The sequence below is a fragment of the Oreochromis niloticus genome, linkage group LG20, assembly GCF_001858045.2.
Source record: "Oreochromis niloticus isolate F11D_XX linkage group LG20, O_niloticus_UMD_NMBU, whole genome shotgun sequence".
Lineage (NCBI taxonomy): Eukaryota > Metazoa > Chordata > Actinopteri > Cichliformes > Cichlidae > Oreochromis > Oreochromis niloticus.
Window position 1 is genome coordinate 34491594 of NC_031984.2, and position 19406 is coordinate 34510999.

At 41.7% G+C, this 19406-nt stretch overlaps 1 protein-coding gene across 9 annotated transcripts in view; it reads right to left on the reverse strand.

The window, feature by feature from the left end:
- Positions 1–2043: 2043 nt before the first annotated feature.
- Positions 2044–19406, reverse strand: part of LOC100709480 (immunoglobulin superfamily member 21) — a 52051-nt gene continuing 34688 nt past the window's right edge. For 5 of the 9 annotated variants that reach the window (XM_005465180.4, XM_025901720.1, XM_025901719.1 and 2 more), the window contains 8 exons: positions 13416–13537; positions 13179–13297; positions 12697–12812; positions 10624–11137; positions 10415–10515; positions 3801–3993; positions 3684–3722; positions 2044–3056 (listed from right to left, as the gene is read on the reverse strand). In XM_005465180.4, coding sequence (XP_005465237.1) covers positions 2977–3056; positions 3684–3722; positions 3801–3993; positions 10415–10515; positions 10624–11137; positions 12697–12812; positions 13179–13297; positions 13416–13537 — 1284 coding nt within the window. In that variant the 3' untranslated portion in view covers positions 2044–2976. Of the gene's footprint in view, positions 3057–3683; positions 3723–3800; positions 3994–8274; positions 10215–10414; positions 10516–10623; positions 11138–12696; positions 12813–13178; positions 13298–13415; positions 13538–19406 lie in introns of those variants that run through there. The other 4 variants (XM_025901717.1, XM_025901718.1, XM_025901716.1 and 1 more) reach the window with 2 other exon arrangements.

A 19406-nucleotide genomic window follows, 5' to 3' on the forward strand; every position in this document is an offset into this window, starting at 1 on the left:
TCCTATGGACAGATTCCCCCACCTGAGCTGTAGATCTCTGCAGCTCGTCCAGAGTCACCATGGGCCTCTTGGCTGCATTTCTGATCAGCGCTCTCCTTGTTCGGCCTGTGAGTTTAGGTGGACGGCCTTGTCTTGGTAGGTTTACAGTTGTGCCATACTCCTTCCATTTCTGAATGATGGCTTGAACAGTGCTCCGTGGGATGTTCAAGGCTTGGGAAATCTTTTTGTAGCCTAAGCCTGCTTTAAATTTCTCAATAACTTTATCCCTGACCTGTCTGGTGTGTTCTTTGGACTTCATGGTGTTGTTGCTCCCAATATTCTCTTAGACAACCTCTGAGGCCGTCACAGAGCAGCTGTATTTGTACTGACATTAGATTACACACAGGTGCACTCTATTTAGTCATTAGCACTCATCAGGCAACGTCTATGGGCAACTGACTGCACTCAGACCAAAGGGGGCTGAATAATTACGCACACCCCACTTTGCAGTTATTTATTTGTAAAAAATGTTTGGAATCATGTATGATTTTCGTTCCACTTCTCACGTGTACACCACTTTGTATTGGTCTTTCAGGTGGAATTCCAATAAAATTGATTCATGTTTGTGGCTGTAATGTGACAAAATGTGGGAAACTTCAAGGGGGCCGAATAGTTTTGCAAGCCACTGTATTTGTTTAATATGTGCATTGAAGGACATGTCCTGGTCAAAAATGACTCCAAGGTTCCTCACAGTGTTACTGGAGGCCAAGGTAATGCCATCCAGAGTAAGAATCTGGTTAGATACCATATTTCCAAAATACCAAAGATACCAAAATAAGATTTTTTTAGGCCTTCAGTTAATCCAAAATGCTGCAGCAAGAGTACTGGCAGGGACTAGAAAGAGAGAGCAGATTTCTCCTGTATTGACTTCCCTTCATTGGCTCCCTTTTAAATGCAGAATTGAATTCAAAATCCTGCTCCTCACATACAAGGTGTTGAATAATCAGATCTCATCTTATCATAATGACCTCTACAGTGCACACTCAAAAAATCTACTGGAGTTCTCAATAGAAATAAATGGGAGTATAATCGAAAACGAAGTATAATCTTTCAAATTTAAGATGAAGGAGTTAATGAAGAATTCAGAACTGTTGAAAGGAGTAATTGTTAGGTAAGTAATATGTACAGAAATGGCTGAACTTTTTGAGAGGAATATTTTGCTGCACGTCTGCTCAGTTAAAAAACAATGTAGTAGCAATCCAGAATTCGTCTTCTTCTGTTTCTGAAATAGTTTTACAAACTACCTTTCTGATGAAGATGATGACGAGTTGGGGAGATGATTTGTCATCTTGTGAATTAATAGATTTGTTTGTGATGAGCACAGTATGTTATTTTATCTTTAGGCATTTATTTCAGTTTTTGTTGCACTAACTGAAAGAAATTTATGATGTTTTGAATGTGAATCTTAACCAAGCAAGTATTGAAACATAACAGAACCAGGACAATGGTATAATATATGTACACTGTAGAATTTTACAGTTTCAGCAGCTTACAGTGTAATTAATCAAATGTTATTCAGATATTCAAAAGTACATATTGCCTTTAGGAATTTAGATTTATTTTAATATTAGTTGAATTTTAACAGTGCTTTCCTGGCCTCCGCTAACAACACACTGTTGAACAGAAGAACTATACTTTAGCTGTTAAGCAGCACTCACAGTAACTGAGGCAATCTGTTGCCTTCATTTTTTTACGTTTTGTGTGACATGTTTTTCAGTTTGCAAAGTTGGTTTGACATTTTAATTACAAAAATGAACAATAAATACTGAGTTTTGCTAAACTGCAAAAGTGACTCTGTTGTACCCGTTCCTTTTAAGTCATGTCAACTTATTCCCATGATAGACATAATTCAATCAATCAGTCAATCTTTATTGACAGACTTTACGTCCATAGTTAAAAAAACAAAACAAAAACAAAACACAACATATACACCTTAATAAAAAATACAAAATAACTGAAAACTAAATACTATTTACTAAATATTTTTTGATTTAATAAATATTTCAGTTTTATTTTAGTTTTATTTTAGTGAAAGGGTACATGTCAAATGTAATCAAAATATTGAAGTTCTGATAACTTTAAACTTTTAAGTTCATCAACTCGAAAAACTTAGGAAAATCAATTCAACCAGTTGTCTTAAGTTCTGATAACTTTTCGGGTTTACAGTGAAGGGTCAAGAGTGTTTTCACTGATTAAATATATTTTATTTAAAAATCCACACCTGAGCTAAGAAAAGAATATCTCTACCTGCAATAAACTCACAATACTTATGCTTAGACATACATAAGACTGTAGTGGAGAATTGTTAGTTTTACATTGTTACAAGTTTTTAGTGGGAAGTGGGAAGCAAGTTATCCAACTTCAATTTCTATAGATAATATTTTGAATCCAGATTAAACACAATCAAAAAAAATAAATGAGTAATTTCTGACATAACAGGTTTTGTTATGGCTTTTAGAAACTCAACAGACTGGGAAGGAATGACCAGACCCAAAAACATCAGATATTTTATGCAAGAATATGAAAGCTGTCCAGATTTGCTGATTTCTAAGAACTCGTTCTCCAGATCATTTTTGAATAATAGCCTTAACTATTCAATATTTGATGTGTCTATAAGTTTGCCTGGGTTTTTTTGACATAAATCTGGCAGCAGGAGTGATGTTATAGATCAAAATCCTGGCAGCTGATAATGCTGACTGGCCAACTTACAGTCTATCTACTATCATCCCTATGGTAGTGGTAAATCTCAAGTATTCCCAAGATTACATGTAAATTGCCTCTGAAACTTCATTCTGTGTCTAATGCAGAATCAGAATGAGTCCTTTCTCCTAATTGCTCAAGCAGAAGGACTGGGTGGAGGTTTAACTACTTTCAGGGGTCACTGAAGGTGCCTCAGGAAAGTGGGTAGTGTGTTTAGCAGCAGAGCAGAGCTTCAGGTCACGTCAGCTCACAGGTGAATCTCAGCAGCAGCATGGTGGATAATGCGAGGGAGCGTTGACCGACTGCTGTGTTGATGGCTGCACACAAACAATACAAAATTCAAATGCTGATGTTACAACCTCCTCTCCAAGCATGTTGTATTTGTACTGTCAACCAGCCAGTTTGTCCTGTTATTTATCAATCCAGTACACATCTGTGTGTGTGTGTGTGTGAACTCCAAAGTTTGAAAATGATCACAAATACATCAAAGTGTCACACTGATAAACACAATACACACTGTGCTTTCTTCTAACTACACACCTGGTTCATAAATACTAGAAAATCTTGTTCAACAAACATTTGATAGAAACTACAAACAGTTTCAAAAATAAACTTTGGACTGTAAATACTTTTGACACATTGATTCAGCACTTAATTCAATGCCTTTAACTGCTTTCTATCACGAATTTGCAATTTGGGATTCAGTATCTTCAGTCAGGGCACTGTAGACTGGAAGAGCCAGGGACTGAACCACCCACCTTCTGATTAGCAGATGACCTGCCCTACTTCCTGGAGGTATTCAGATTATGTGTAGTTATTAAAAAGTGCTGGGAACCAAAAAGCCCACACCTCGAGGTCACTCTCTTTTTATACTTCTCATTTTTCTTTTAGACTCGTGCAAAGTTGCCACCGTCACAGTTGTAGTTGTACCGAAACTGACATACCAATGTAATGTTCTTTTCCTTTCTTCAGTCTTGGGTTGTCTGTAAAAACACAAGATTCGCTTTGAGAAGGCCGAAAACATTGACTGATCAGAACGAATCCCTGCACAAACAACTCACCAAACACAATCAGGCGGGTGTGGGTATCTGTGGAGCCCAGAGGATTCTGGGCTGTGCAGCGAAACATGGAGCCATTGAGCTCAGCAGGGACTCTCTCCAGGATGAGTTCCCTTCCGTTATGGACTGCTCTGCCATCGAGCAGATCCCCACCAACCTTGGTCCAAGTGAATATTGGCTCAGGGAAGACTTCACTCTGTGGACACACAAATGTGTGAGCATGAGAAGTATTTAGAATTTTATGCCAGTGAAACTGTCACAGCTATCCAACAAAAAGTACTGCAAGTCCAGCCCCAAAATGCCTTGTGTTGTTTAGAAATATAATCTGTTAGCTTCACCTCCACCTCCAATTTTATTTTCATCCAGCTTAAAAGTGTATTCTCGATTATTTTGTCAAGAACACACATCTTCCTTCAGATTACATTCATGTTCAGATCAATTAAATTTTATTTTATTTACATATTCTTAAATCACAACCATTGCCTCAATTAATAATAACTAATTCACAAGTACACATGCAGGATCTCTTGTGCCCATGCTTTCCTACTGCTGTTCATTTTCAGGAAACCAATCGCATACTGGTATGAAGACAAATTTCTGGTCTTCTTCTAAATGAACAGAACAACTTGTCACCAGCTTCTGGAACTTGTATCACATACTGTACTTCCTCCAATGCCAATTTGATGATTTCTTCATAAGCAATTCAATCACCATTCACCCCTGTGTTACAATGCCCAACTAGGAAATAATAAACTACACATTTATGGGGCTCCATGGTTGCCTCACAGCAACAATGTCCTGGGTTCAAATCCACCATCTGACCTGGTCTTTCTGTGTGGTGTTTGCACGTCTGTCTGTGTGGGCCATCTCTGGGTACTCCAGCTTCCTCCCACAATGCAAAAGTAAGTATTGTCGTAACTGGACTGATTCTTATATAATGCTTTGCTAGTCTCCCAGATAGCTCAGGGCACCCTATACAACAAGCCTCACTCACCCATTCACACCAGCACTTACTCAATGCTTAAGTGCTTTCAAAGTAACATTCAGATTCCGATGGATTGGGGTCGCCCAAGGATATCTTGATGCATGTTCAATTATCCACGTCAGGAAATCCCAAAGAGTTGATTCTGTTCATCTGGATGTTTTCAGTGGGAGAAACGTTTCGTCACTCATCCAGGTGACTTCTTTAGTCTCAGCTGACTGCAGGTTTCCCTGCACTGATCAATGTTCATGAGTCCCATTCACAGAGAGTCGGGGAATGGCTGCAATCACAGCATTGTAAGATGGTGACAAATGGACCCTTAGGCCCCCTCCTCGATTCAGAGATGGTTTTTCCTTTTTCACGTAAATGGCCTCCTTGACTCCCCTGCTCAATCCAGTGTTGCTCCCTTTCCAGGATGTGTACATCCTCATCCTTGAAACCTCATCACTGGCCACTCTAGGTGTAAATAGACTGTGGAGTACTGGCCTAACTAGTTAGCTCTTCTGTGTTGTGCCATCCTCGTAGCCAGAGGTTGTTTGGTTTCCCCAATGTCCAGGAGGATTGTTATGTCAATCCCCCTGGCACTTAACTGGAACTCTTTGTGCTGGGAGACTAGATCCTTGGGGTGGACCAATTTTAGAGTGTTGGATGCTGTGGACTTTACTGAGACAGGCCAAAATGTTTGTCTGCGGTTGCTCATGCTACATGCCTTAGCTCCTGCTAAGAATGTTCAGTAATTTGGAATAAAACAGCACATCTGGATGGCTCAAAGTTTTGAGTACAATACCAAAACCTGGCTGCTTTCCTTTACAGAGCCAAAGTTCATAGAGCATGTTCAGAGTGAAGCCCTACATATTTTCTCTCCTTAACCTCCTAAGACTCGAACTCTTTCATGGCATGCATTTTTAATTTCTCTTTGATATTTGGGCTGATTGGGACCTGATGAATGTAAAAACAAAGAATTACCTGATTTTTGTTTCTGAGAAAAATGAGATCCACATCAGAGGACATTCGTTTTAAATTTCAATGGAACAGTTGCAGTATAATGTCCTTGTAAGTGGATATCAGGCCCTTGTAGAACAAAATTTAGTATTTTGGTCTAGACAACACAAAATGTGATGTCCACATATGTGGACTGCAGGTCCTAGGAGGTTAACAATGGTATTTTGATGAAACAGAACATAAATCAGAGAGAGGGAGTAGAATAACAACATAAGACTCCTGTATGGATATGCACACAATGACACATGCGCGTGCACACACACACACACACACACACACACACACACACACACAGTTTCCAGAGCATTTTTTTGTACTTTTTCTTTACTAGTGTATCTATTACATCTCACAAATAATAAAGCAGATCTGAAGATTTATTATTAAAATCTGAATGTCACAATATTAAAAGTTTTTCACCTGCTAATTTGCACCCACCTGGTAGAATCCTTACTGAAATTAACTGGTTGCATCTTAGTTTATAAATTAGGTCATTTTTTCAAGTGCTTTTTATTGTGATTTCAACCTAATGCCTGGAATACCATCACATGAAATGTACTACAGAGCTGTATGCTGCATCCTGTAGAGCTATTTTAAAGCTGTACATAAAAACACTGTAAACTGTGATGGTGTAGGAAGTCTAGTTTATAAAAACACATGAAAAACGACAAGAAAGACAACTCTGAGCAGCAAAACAAATTCAATTTCGTATTATTTATATGGCACCAAATCACGACAATAGTCACATTACAGAGTAAGGTAGAAGGTAGAGGTAAAGATCCTACAAATTAACACAAGATGAGGAGAATCCCCTCAGGCAGACCCAGACCCTCGGGATGACAGAGGCCACTGTCATTGGCCACCATTCAGAATGGTGAAAGTTATGTTTCAGTCATTACTCTTGTTGGATTAGTTACTGTTTTAAAACAGTTATTGGACAGCATGGTTTTTATTTTGGAGACTAATTGCCTGTAGTCTGTATTCAGCTATGTCTTGTCCTATGACAAAAGCACCTCCTGCAACCCTAAATTGGATAACCAGAATAAGTGGGTGGCTGGATATATTGTGTTTATTTTATTCTATTGGAATTTTTAAGAAGTATAACTTGTTTTTAATTTTCATAATTTTTGTTATAAATATAAAAATGTAATAAAATATAACAAGCCTTTGTAAACTGCCAGATCAAGTCTATTTTAGTCATATAGCAGATTTTAAATCTTTAGAATCCGAAATTTTTCATCTAGTTTTAGTCTTACAATACAGATAAATCACAGTAATGAAAAATCTGATGCTTTATTAACTATAGACCATAGACTGTATGACCCCCACTCTGCCGCCCCAACACACACTTTCCTTCAAAGAACCATTTGATGAGGTTGTTCCTGTTTGCAACAGCTCAACTATATCATGCAACTGAATGAAATAATCTGAGAGTTGAGTTTCAAAGTAAGATAAGATAAGAAACTCTTTATTGTCATTGCACAGTCATACATAGTACAATAGTACAATGAAATTGGAAAACTGTCCTACGTCGGCACTACATATAACACAACACGACACGATACAACACATCACAACGCAACACAAACAACACAACACAGTATAATAACTTAGTAATAAAAAAGAAGAAGAAGTGTATTTGTATTGCACACTGTTATTATTGCACATTAATTATTATTGCACCTTGTTATAAATATAAATATTATTACTGTTTTTACCGTTGTTACCTCCCCTCCCAAAAAGTCCAGGTAGGTAGCCAGTCAGGTCAGCTATTTGCATTGATTAAGGCTGTTGCCCTGTTGTAAAAGCTGTTCTTGAGTTTATTTGTTTGGAACCTCAGCAGCCTGAACCTCCTGCCAGACGGCAGCAGCTTAAACACCCAGTGTCCTGGGTGTGTACAGTCCCGTAGGATGCTGCACGCCCTCTTGAGACAGTGAGTGCTGTACAGGTCCTTCAGGGAGGGAAGAGGATGTCCAGTGATTTTTTGGGCCATATTGATGACCCTCTGGAGTGCCTTTCTGTGTGCTGTGGTGCAGCTGGAGAACCACACACTGATGCAATATGTCAGCACACTTTCAATGGAGCAGCGGTAGAAGACGGTCAGTAGCTCCTTCTTCAGGTCCATTTTTCTGAGGATTCTCAGAAAGTGGAGACGCTGTTGGGCCTTCTTTAAAACCGCAGAGGTGTTAGAGCTCCATTGGAGGTCTGTGTCTATGTGCACACCCAGAAACTTGAAACTGGAGACCCTTTCCACACACTCTCCGTTGATGCTGATAGGCTGGAGCTCAGACTTCCTCCTTCTGAAATCAACTACCAGTTCTTTTGTCTTGGTGGTATTGAGGTCCAGGTTGTTATCTACACACCAATCTGACAGCCTCTGAACTTCAGCTCTGTATACCGTCTCATCTCCCCCAGAGATGAGCCCCACCACGGTGGTATCATCTGCAAACTTGATGACTGCATTGTCTGGGTGGGTACTAACACAGTCTTGTGTGTACAGAGTGTACAGTAGGGGACTCAGTACACAGCCTTGTGGAGAGCCGGTGTTAAGGCTGAGGGCTGAGGAAAGATGAGGCCCCACTCTAACTCTCTGTACACGGTCTGAGAGGAAGTCTCTGATCCAGCGGCAGGTGGTAGAAGGAAGTCCGATTTCCAGCAGTTTAACTATTAGTCTGTCTGGGAATATCGTATTGAAAGCAGAGCTAAAGTCAATAAAGAGCAGCCTGGCGTAACGGCCCTGCACTTCCAGGTGAGAGATGGTGGTGTGGAGCATTGTAGCAATGGCATCTTCAGTTGATCTGTTAGCTCTGTATGCGAACTGGAGCGGGTCGAGTGTGGGTGGCAAGCAGGACATGATGTGACGTCGGACCAGTTTCTCGAAGCACTTCATTATAACAGGTGTTAGAGCAACTGGTCGGTAGTCGTTGAGGCTGCTAATGTTAGTACGCTTTGGCAGTGGGACAATTGTGGCCGACTTTAGGCACGGCGAGATGCAGGACTGGGACAGTGAGGTGTTGAAGATCTTAGTGAAGACCCCAGCCAGCTGGTCTGCACACTCTTTTAGGACCTTTGCGGTTACCCCATCTGGTCCGGCGGCCTTCCTGGGGTTCACTGCCCTCAGTGTGCGCCTCACCTCATATTCCTGCACTATGAGGCTTGGGCTGCTGCTGTCCGATGTTTTTGCTGCTGCTGCCTCTGGTCCCTTCACCTCAAAGCGTGCGAAGAAGTGGTTCAGCTCCTCCGCAAGCGCCGCGTTACCCTCAGTCAACGTGGTATTGCAAGGTTTGTAGTTGGTTAAGTGCTGAACTCCCTGCCATACCTGTCGTGAGTTGTTGTTGCTGAAGTGGTCTTCGATCCTTCTCTTGTACACTGCCTTGGCTTCTCTGATGCCTCTTTTCAACTCAGATCTGGCTGAACTGTAATGCATACCATCACCGGATCTAAAAGCGGCGTCACGTTGCTTCAGCAGGACCTGGACCTCTTTAGTCATCCAGGGTTTCTGGTTGGAATACACCTGGAAACGTTTGACCACAGTGACACTGTTGACACAGAAGTTAATATATGAGAGCACTGATGTTGTGTGCTCTTCAAGGTCCTGATGTTCGAACATGCTCCAGTCTGTGTTTTCAAAACAGTCCTGCAGCTGATGTGATGCACCTTCTGGCCAGGTTTTCACAGTTTTAGTGACTGGGGGGGCTCTTCTCCTAACGGGAGTGTATACAGGGATCAGCAGCATGGACATGTGGTCTGACAAACCTAGATGTGATAGAGGGGTTACTCTGTAGCCTTTTTGGATGTTGCTGTAGGCTTTATCCAATGTGTTTTTCCCCCTCGTTGCACATTTAATATGCTGTTCAAATCTGGGGAATACTGACCTTAAATCAGCATGGTTGAAGTCCCCAGCTATAATGTGCACTGCGTTTGGATGGGAATTCTGCTGATTGCTTATTGTCTTGTGCAGCTCCTCCATGGCCGAGTTAGCATTAGCATCGGGTGGTACATACACGGCCGTTACCATGACAACAGTAAATTCGCGAGGTATGTAGACGGGTCTGCACTTCACAGTCAAATATTCCAAATCCAGGGAACAATGGCTGTCTACAGTCTTTGTGTTTTTGCACCAGCTGTCATTGGTGTAGATGCATAAACCCCCTCCTTTGTTCTTTCCGGAGTGGCCGTTCCTGTCGTGACGGTGGACCGTGCAGCCTGCTAGCTCAATAGCCGAGTCCGGAATTGATGGCTGCAGCCAAGTCTCTGTGAGTAATATTATGCTGCTGTCCCATACACACTTGTTGACTGCAATCTGTAATCTCAGTTCGTCGATTTTGTTAGTTATGGACCTGACGTTGGAGAGGAAAATACTCGGAAGTGGTAGCTTAAATGGCTGTTTCTTTAGCTGTGCTAGTGGGCCCGCCCTGCAGCCACGCTTTTGCCTCCTGATGTGATCAACAAGGAAGCAAAGCAAATTACTGTCTTAGAGAAAACAACTCTAAAACGTATAAACTTGTCTTACTCCTTGAGTTAAAAAAAAACCTCTTTTGGCCCTTTATCTTTTGATAACAGAATCTCCCCTAAACCTTCGTTGAGATTTTTAAACTTCACAGAAATTTTTAGAGTCTCTGTGTTGAATACTCACTGCAGAAGGTCCCAGCTGGAAGCCCTGCACAGTGATCCGCACCGTATCTCCCACTTTGGCTTTACTGGGACTCATGGACAGCTTAGGTCCTCTGGGAGCAGCTAAGAGGAAAAATGTAAAAATAACACAGCGAACACTGAACACATGTGACTGGATTTTAAAAAAAACTCTGTTGGCATGTTAGCTCAGCCAGTTAGTGAATGACTCACCCAATGTGACCTCAGCTTGCATGGGCATGGATAGAGCTGGGTGGTTGACCTCACAGCTGAACAGAGCCTCATTGTCCAGCTGGGGGTTGAGGCTCCAGGTTAGCATGGCTCTAACCTCCATGGTGCCATCGCCTGCTGCCTGCTGCCGGTGATAGAAGTAATAGAGAGGGTCAGTAGTCTGAACCCAGCGGGGAAATTCCCTGCTCACTATTGTCTCAGGGATCATCTCAGTGGTTTCTTCAGGATTCAGTTCAGACTCTTCTTCTTGGCCCTGAGAGCCAACAGGTCCATCATGGCCTAGCCAAGCCTGCTTCTCCTCTTGCTCCAGCAGGGACTTCTGGAGTTTGGTGTCATCGACATCTCGACTGGTCAACATCTGGGAACTCCAAAGCCCTTCCTGGTTCATAGTCCAGCTCTTTTTGTGACCTGGGCTCTTACTTTGGACTCCTACTGAAGAAAAAGACTGGGCTGTTGGCACAACATCAATAAGCTCACCATCTCTCTTGAAGTATACCTAAACAGCAGAGAGAGAAAAACTCACTAGGCATTTTGAAGACATTTAATCATAAGTCAACTTCATCTGGAGAATTCCATTGTGGGTGTTAAAGTTAGTAGGATAGCGGAGAAATGTGAGTCTCATCCACAGCTGTAAAATATTTAAAAATGCTGGCAGCCACCAGTGCTACCCCTCAGCCTCCTCCTCCATAGATCTATGGTTTAAATCTGAAATCTCCCAGGTGATTTTCAGAAAAGTTGACCTCTGACCTTGAACTTGAAGTTGAGGTCACCGAGATTCAAATGCATCCGAGATTTTTAGTATTTGCACCTGCGCTATTAATTAATTTGGTCCATGCAAGTCCATGCCGCCTGTTTTCCCACCTGCCCAGTAGATAATAATAACTCATCAGCCTTTTACGGCTAAGCAACAACCAGGAGAAATCAAATAGTCGTCAGGTTGTAATTTGTTGTAATTCAGGAGTCGGTAGTGCTAAGACAACTTTACATACAGGATTTGTGCCCCGTGTGGCAAAATGTTTAGATTCATCTTTGTTTTTAATCATTTAGGTTTAGGCATCCAAACAGGGCTGTGACACATGGCTTACAGTGCAAAAGGGGGAAAATGAAATAGGAACAGGGTGAATAACAAAATCTAATCATCCTTTCAGTGTACATAGAGCTTTTGTATTTTGCTATAAGATGGGTCTGCATTGTTCTTGCTCTATTGCCTTTTTATTTTGTAGTGGCATTTTCAGCCAGAATTGCATCCGTCTATTTTCTTCTGCTTATCTAGTTCAGGGTCACTGCCTGGGATAGGGCTGAAACTGTCTCTGCTGAGGGCAAGAGGGAGGGAGGGAGGGAGGGTAGCCAGAATTTTGTTTCTAAAATGACATTGCCTCAACAATGAAAAACAATGTAGCTGCAATGTACATGTTGCTGTATTCCCAGACAAGTCAGTGGGAAGCTGCTGTGTTTATCTTTTTCATTGCATAGTCGAGTGCCCATAGTGATTTTTGCATTGTCTTATCATTGTCTCGGTTAAATAAAACGAACTTTTGAGGAGCAGCTGCAGTGAAGAATACTGAGCAGCCGATGAGGAACTGGAAAGCTGGCTGCATAAGTGGAAAACACAAAATTGTACTGTAAATAAAGACGCTGTCACTTTGCTGCTGAGTGTTGGAATTTTCCTGCTTACAGCCACATAATATTCTCTAATATTAATTCCCAATGCAATTAATTCCCAAAGCATGTTCAAAAGAGTGCATCCAGGGTACAGAACACAGTTTTAAATAGCTTTTTTGTTTCCAAATTTCCAACTGCTGTAGGGTGCATCAAGTAGGGGTTATTGCTCTTTTTATGTGAGCACCAACCAAATCCAGCAGTGCACACAACATTAATTCTGCAGTGAAAGTAAGAGCACAGTTTTCAACTCTATCAGGGAAATATTTGAGTTGTTTCCATATTCATAAATAGGCAGATGATCAACAATTACGTTCTCCCTCCTCACATACTTAGCAGTGAAGCAAATACCAAATCTTTCAAGAGAGATAAAGACAAAAAAATTCTCCATCTCACCATGGGAGCTGGTTTTGCTCCTGTAACAATGCAAACCAGAGTGAAGTTTTGAGCCTCGTAACGGCTGAATGGTGCTGGGCTGTTGGCCACCACCACAGAGATAGACTTTGGAGGTACTGGAGAGAAAATACAATGGCCAAGGCAGTCAAAGAGAAAGGTGCTTTCATTTCACTGTGTTTTAATGAAGCTGAGCTGACACTGCAGTGCAAACACCTTGAAGAGCAAAAATTTCAAAACATTACAATAATGTTTTTTTTGTTTTGTTTTTTACTATTTTTACATCTTATTACCCCAATCTAATGAATTCTTCCTGTAAAATATACACCAATGGCAAATGATAACCAAACTATAGCTATAATGAAATACTTGACAATACTTCCATAAATAGCTACAGAATTTAGTAAAAGATATGCATGGTGCCAAGAGAAAACCACTGATACAGCCAGAGATGTTCATGGGACAAAATTAATATGAATACGTACCTATGACAGTGAGGGTGATACTGCTAGAGGCTAGAATAACTTTGTCTCTGGAATTTCTGTCATAAATCCCTACATGGCACTCATACAGGCCATCATCCTCCATGTGAACTTCTGGAAGTCTGTTCATGTACAGAGTTACAAGAATAACAAAGGATGATTTTTCTTAACAACTCTGATTTTCTGTGGAAAATTGTCATAAAGCATAAAAAAAACACTATTTCAGTGTACTAGTCTCACCGCACTGTTGACTGGTATACTAGGACCTCCCGTTTGTGGTTGTCCTCCATGTGGGAGTAGCTAGTGTTGTACATAGCATCATAGCTGAAAATCTTTTGCTTGGCACTGGCTTCTTCAATAATCTGCAAGGGAGAAGTACATTAGAATTAGACTCAATTGAACTAGAGGAGGCGCACAATGTAGACATGAATTTATGGACGCCTCAGCTTCCAAGTTGATACACCTATGGTTTCAGTTTCAAAATCTTATGTGACTTCCTTCTCGAGTTATCGCTTTACAAGATTTCAGAAAGCTTGACCTCTGACCTTCAGGTTGAGGTCACTGAAATTCAAAATCATCTGAGAGTTTTAGTAGACACACCTATGGTATCAATTTGAAAGTCCTATATCAGCCTTGACATGTGCAGTTTGCCAAACCCAACATAAAAAAGTAAAAAATTTATTTCCAGTTTTCGATTAGTTGACTAACACAGAGGTTGAAGAATATCTCCTTTCTTTGCCATGAGAAACTCTTGGGTGTCTTTGGCAAAGTAATGTAGCCATTCTGCTGAGTGTAACTGGTGTTTGCACCTTGCTGTAAACCCTGTATTTCTATTTATGAAGGTGTCTTTTGATTGTAGACTTTGAAAAAAATACACCTGCCTGCTTGCATCCTTGAATTGTCTATGTGATGACAGTGTTTTTCTTTGTTTTCAGTTTTTGAACTTCTTTTTATTCCCCTCAGTCACAATCAGAAAAATTCAGTCACTTATTAGGGCCCGAGCACTGAGAGTGCGAAGGCCCTATTGTATCTGCTCGGTTTATTATTATTATTAGGGCCCGAGCACCGAGAGTGCGAAGGCCCTATTGTATCTGCTCTGTTTCTTCTTATTATTATTATTCAGGCAAGACAAGGGCCTTTTTGAGGGCTTTAACATGCTCAAAAACTCTTGGAATTTTGCACACATGCCAGGTCTGGTGAAAAATTTTGTATTTTAATGGTTTTACATATGAGCACTGGGAAATGGCTCAGTAGCGCCACCTTTGCCTTATTAAATGCAGCCCTACGAACACATCGTTTGAGCTACATGTATGAAATTTGGCACACATGTGTATCATGCCAAGACGAACAAAAAAGTCTGTGGGACCATTGGCGCAAACCAAACAGGAAGTCCGCCATTTGGAAGTGAAGGTGACATTTTGGCTCTAATTTTGCCATTTCCATGCCTCGAACTTTTGCGAACTCCTCATTGGAATTTCATCGTACAAGCTTCATATTTGGTCAGTGTCAACTACACACCTGGGCCATGTTAAATTGCGGAGCTTTTGAGTTTTCGGGATACGGTGAGGCCGTGGCGCCATGGCGAATTTCGATGACTCGCCATGAAAATCTTATTGCCTCTCGTTCTGTCATACATTGTCCGACCTTGACCAAAGTGGACACATATGATAAGGCTCCACCCCTGAACATATTTCAACTGCCATATTTGACATCAGGGACAGCGCCACCTAGTGGGAACAGGAAATGTCATGTTTTACACTTTGGGGTACAGTATTGTAATGGGTGACATCTGCAGCCTCAAATTTCTCCAGGAAAGCCTTAAGGAGTTGGTCTTGGGTTACAGAGAAAACTGTGAGTTTTCGCTGAAGGGTGTGACCCCAGCAGCATGGCGAACATTGAGGTCTCGCCATGAAGAAACAAATTAGTGTAACTCAATGAAATCCAGTCTGATCAGAACCAGATTTTACAGGGATGATGTCACACCCGCCCTGAAGAGATTGATGTGCCCATTGTCAGGAATACGTAGAGCGCCACCTAGTGGCACCAGGAAATGTCATGTCTTTCATTTTGTTGTACTGATTTTCACAGGTTCATCGTGGCCACCTCAAAAGCGGTGAATATCACCATCAGTCCCTCTTGATGCTTCAGTGAGAAAATTGTGACTATAAACTGAACGGCGCACCCTGGTGGCAACGCAGTTCACCATGAAAGATGAAGTGGCTTTTGAGGGGCTTGAAAAGTTTAAAAAGTCTTGAAATTTGGCGCTCACCTCTAATGTGATGAGGGATTTCTTTTTATATGTTCATTTTCCTTGAACAGCGCAAAATGGCTCCACAGCGCCCCCTACAAAATTTCAAAACAACAGCCCCTGCTCTGTGTTTTATGTATGAGTTTGAAACCTGGCAAGCTTATTGGAGATATCAAGATGTACAAAAAAGTCTCTTGGAGCAATATCCCAAATCCAACAGGAAGTCAGCCATTTTGAAATTAATGTGTAAATTTGGCGACATTTTCCCCTCTTTTCAGGCCTCATACTTTGACGAACTCCTCCAAGGGATTTCATTAGATTTACGCGATCTCCTGTGTGTGGAATCTAAAGACCTTTGTGATGTTAAATTGCGAAGCTTTTTACGTTCAGGGAAACGGGGTGGTCATGGCGGCACGTGGAGTTTCAATCACTCGCCAAAAAGCAGTAACCTGCTGTCGCTCAAAAACACAATGTCCAATCTCTCCCAAAGGTCGCAGGCGTGATGAGACTCGACCTCGGAAATGTTTGTTATGCCATTTGTCATTAATGGTTAGAGCGCCACCTAGTGGGACGACTATAATAATGGTTGAATGAGATGAAATTTTAGCTGGTGGTTAAATGCATGAATTCCATCAATGTGACATCAGATCGGAAGCGCTGGTTTTAGGTGTTGGGCTTGGCTCGACGCGCCGGGGGTGCGAGGGCCCTCATATCGCTGCTTGCAGCTTTAATTATTATTATTATTAGGGCCCGAGCACTGAGAGTGCGAAGGCCCTATTGTATCTGCTCCGTTTCTTCTTCTTCTTCTTCTTCTTATTATTATTATTACGGCAAATGAATCGGCCTTTTGAGGGCCTAAACATGCTCAAAAACTCATGAAATTTTGCACACGCGTCAGGTCTGGTGAAAATTTCCGTATTTTAATGTCCGTAGACATGTCCAGGGAAAATTGGCTCAGTAGCGCCACCTAGAAAAATGAAAAACGCGAGCCCCCGAGATGGGTATGACCTACATGTATGAAAGTTGGCAAATATATCTAACGTTAGGAGACGCACAAAAAAGTCTATTATGGCCATGTCCTAAACCCAACAGGAAGTCCGCCATTTGGAAGTGAAGGTGACATTTTGGCTCTAATTTTGCCATTTCCATGCCTCGAACTTTTGCGAACTCCTCCTTGGGATTTGGTCGTATAAGCTTCATCTTTGGTCAGTTTCAACTACACAACTGGGCCATGTTAAATTGCGGAGCTTTTGAGTTTTCGCGATACTGTGAGGCCGTGGCGCGACGGCGAGTTTCGATGACTCGCCATGAAAATATTATTGCCTCTCATTCTGTCATACATGTTCCGACGTGGACCAAAGAGAACACATACGATAAGGCTCCACCCCTGAACATATTTCCACTGCCATATTTGACATCAGGGACAGCGCCACCTAGTGGGAACAGGAAATGTCATGTTTTACACTTTGGGGTCCAGTATTGTGATGGGTGACATCTACAGCCTGAAATTTCTCCAGGAAAGCCTTAAGGAGTTGGTCTTGGGTTACAGTGAAAACTGTGAGTTTTCGTGAGAGGGTGTGACCCCAGCAGCATGGCGAACATTGAGGTCTCGCCATGAAGAAACAAATTAGTGTAACTCAATGAAATCCAGTCTGATCAGAACCAGACTTTACAGGGATGATGTCAGACCCGCCCTGAACAGATTGATGTGCCCATTGTCAGGAATACGCAGAGCGCCACCTACTGGGAACAGGAAATGTCATGTCTTATATTTTCTTGCACTGATTTTCACAGGTTCATTGTGGCCACTTCAAAAGCGGTGAATATCACCATCAGTCCATCATGATGCTTCAGTGAGAAAATTGTGACTTTAAACTGAACGGCGCACCCTGGTGGCAACGCAGTTCACCATGAACAATGAAGTGGCTTTTGAGGGGCTTGGAAAGTTTAAAAAGTCTTGAAATTTGGCGCAGCCCTCCAATGTGATGAGCGCGTTCTTGTTATTTTGCCATTTTCCATGAATAGTGCAAACTGGCTCCACAGCGCCCCCTACAAAATTTCAAAACAACAGCCCCTGCTCTGTGTTTTATCTATGAGTCTGAAACCTGGTAAGCTTATGGGAGATATCAAGATGTACAAAAAAGTCTCTTGGAGCAATATCCCAAATCCAACAGGAAGTCAGCCATATTGAAATTAATGTGTAATTTTGGCGACATTTTCCCCTCTTTTCAGGCACCGTTCTTTGACGAACTCCTCCAAGGGATTTCATTAGATTTACGCGATCTCCAGTGCGTGGAATCCAAAGACCTTTGTGATGTTAAATTGCGAAGCTTTTTACGTTCAGGGAAACGGTTGGTCGTGTCGGCACGTGGAGTTTCAATCACTCGCCAAAAAGCAGTAATCTGCTGTCACTCAAACACACAATGTCCAATCTCTCCCAAAGGTCGCAAGTGTGATGAGACTCGAGCTCGGAAATGTTTGTTATGCCATTTGTCAGTAATGGTTAGAGCGCCACCTAGTGGGATGACTATAATATTGGTTGAATGAGATGAAATTTTAGCTGATGGTTAAATGCATGAATTCCATCAATGTGACATCAGATCGGAAGCGCTGGTTTTAGGTGTTGGGCTTGGCTCGACGTGCTGGGGTGCGAGGGCCCTCATATCGCTGCTTGCAGCTTTAATGTTTTCATTTCCTTTTAAGTTCATTTCATCCAGCTTAGGGGACCCGTTATGATTTGGCACTATGTGAATAAAAGTGAATTGAATTGAATTTCACAGGTATAATATAGGGTTGTCATGGTCCTGGGTCGCTGACCCAGGGTTTGGATTTTGTGTGATTTCAGTCCATGTAGTCTGGCATCCTCATATACCACTACATGAAAAACTACAAGCCCCTATGAGAAAGCACTCAGCGAGAGGGGGAAGGAAAAAGAAAAACTTCCTTTTAACAGGAAACCTCTGCTGGAACCAGGCTCAAGCCACAACTGCTTTGTGGTGAGTGGAGGGAGACAGGATAAAGAAATACACTGTGGAAGAGAGCCAGAGATTTATAATAACTAATGACTGAATGCAGAGTGGCGTACAAACACATAGTGAGTGAAGAAGGTGACTGAAGAAAAAACCCTTCATAGTAAGACGCCTGTAGCCTAAGCCTACTGCAGTGTAACTAAGGGAGGATTCAAGATTACGTAATCCAGCCCCAACTACATACTTTGTCAAAAAGGAAAGTTTGAAGCCTAATCTTCAAAGCAGAGAAGGTGCCTGTCTCCTGAATCCAAACTGGAAGCTGGTTCCATAGAAGAGGGGCCTGAAAACTGAAGGCTCTACCTCCCATTCTACTTTTAAATATTGTAGGAACCAAAAGTAAACCATATAACCTGTTAAGGTAACTCCTCCATCACTAGATCTCTCCACATCTCCTCCATGCCTTTGCCAAGGACGCTGCAGGCTGCAGCGTGTCATACCTCCACTGACGTGCACACCAGGACACTGAGATGGGCAAGCAAGATTGCTGCTGACCCCTCACACCCCGGGCATCATCTATTTGTGACACTCCCCTCTGACAGGAGGCTGCTTTCCATCAGAACCAACTCATCTCACAGCATAAGTATAGTTCTTTCCCGATTATAGTTTATAGCTTCTTTTTGTGGGACTCCTCACGCAGATCACTGCTCAGTGAATATGTTACAGTAACACAGTTATTATACTCTTTGCACATCATGTCCTAGCTATATTTTGCACTCCCCTCACTCATAATCTTACATATTTGTTAATTTATAATTTGTATTCTATATCTGTAGGTACTGGGTATTATATATTTCTTTTATGTGTATTTATTGTTAATATTAGTACAGTAATGTATATATTACATATACTGTAAATACCTTTTATTCTGTGTCTGTATCACTGTTTCTTTGCACCATAACACCACAGCAAGATCCACGCACAAACTTGCAATAAAAGTCATTTTGACTCCAATTC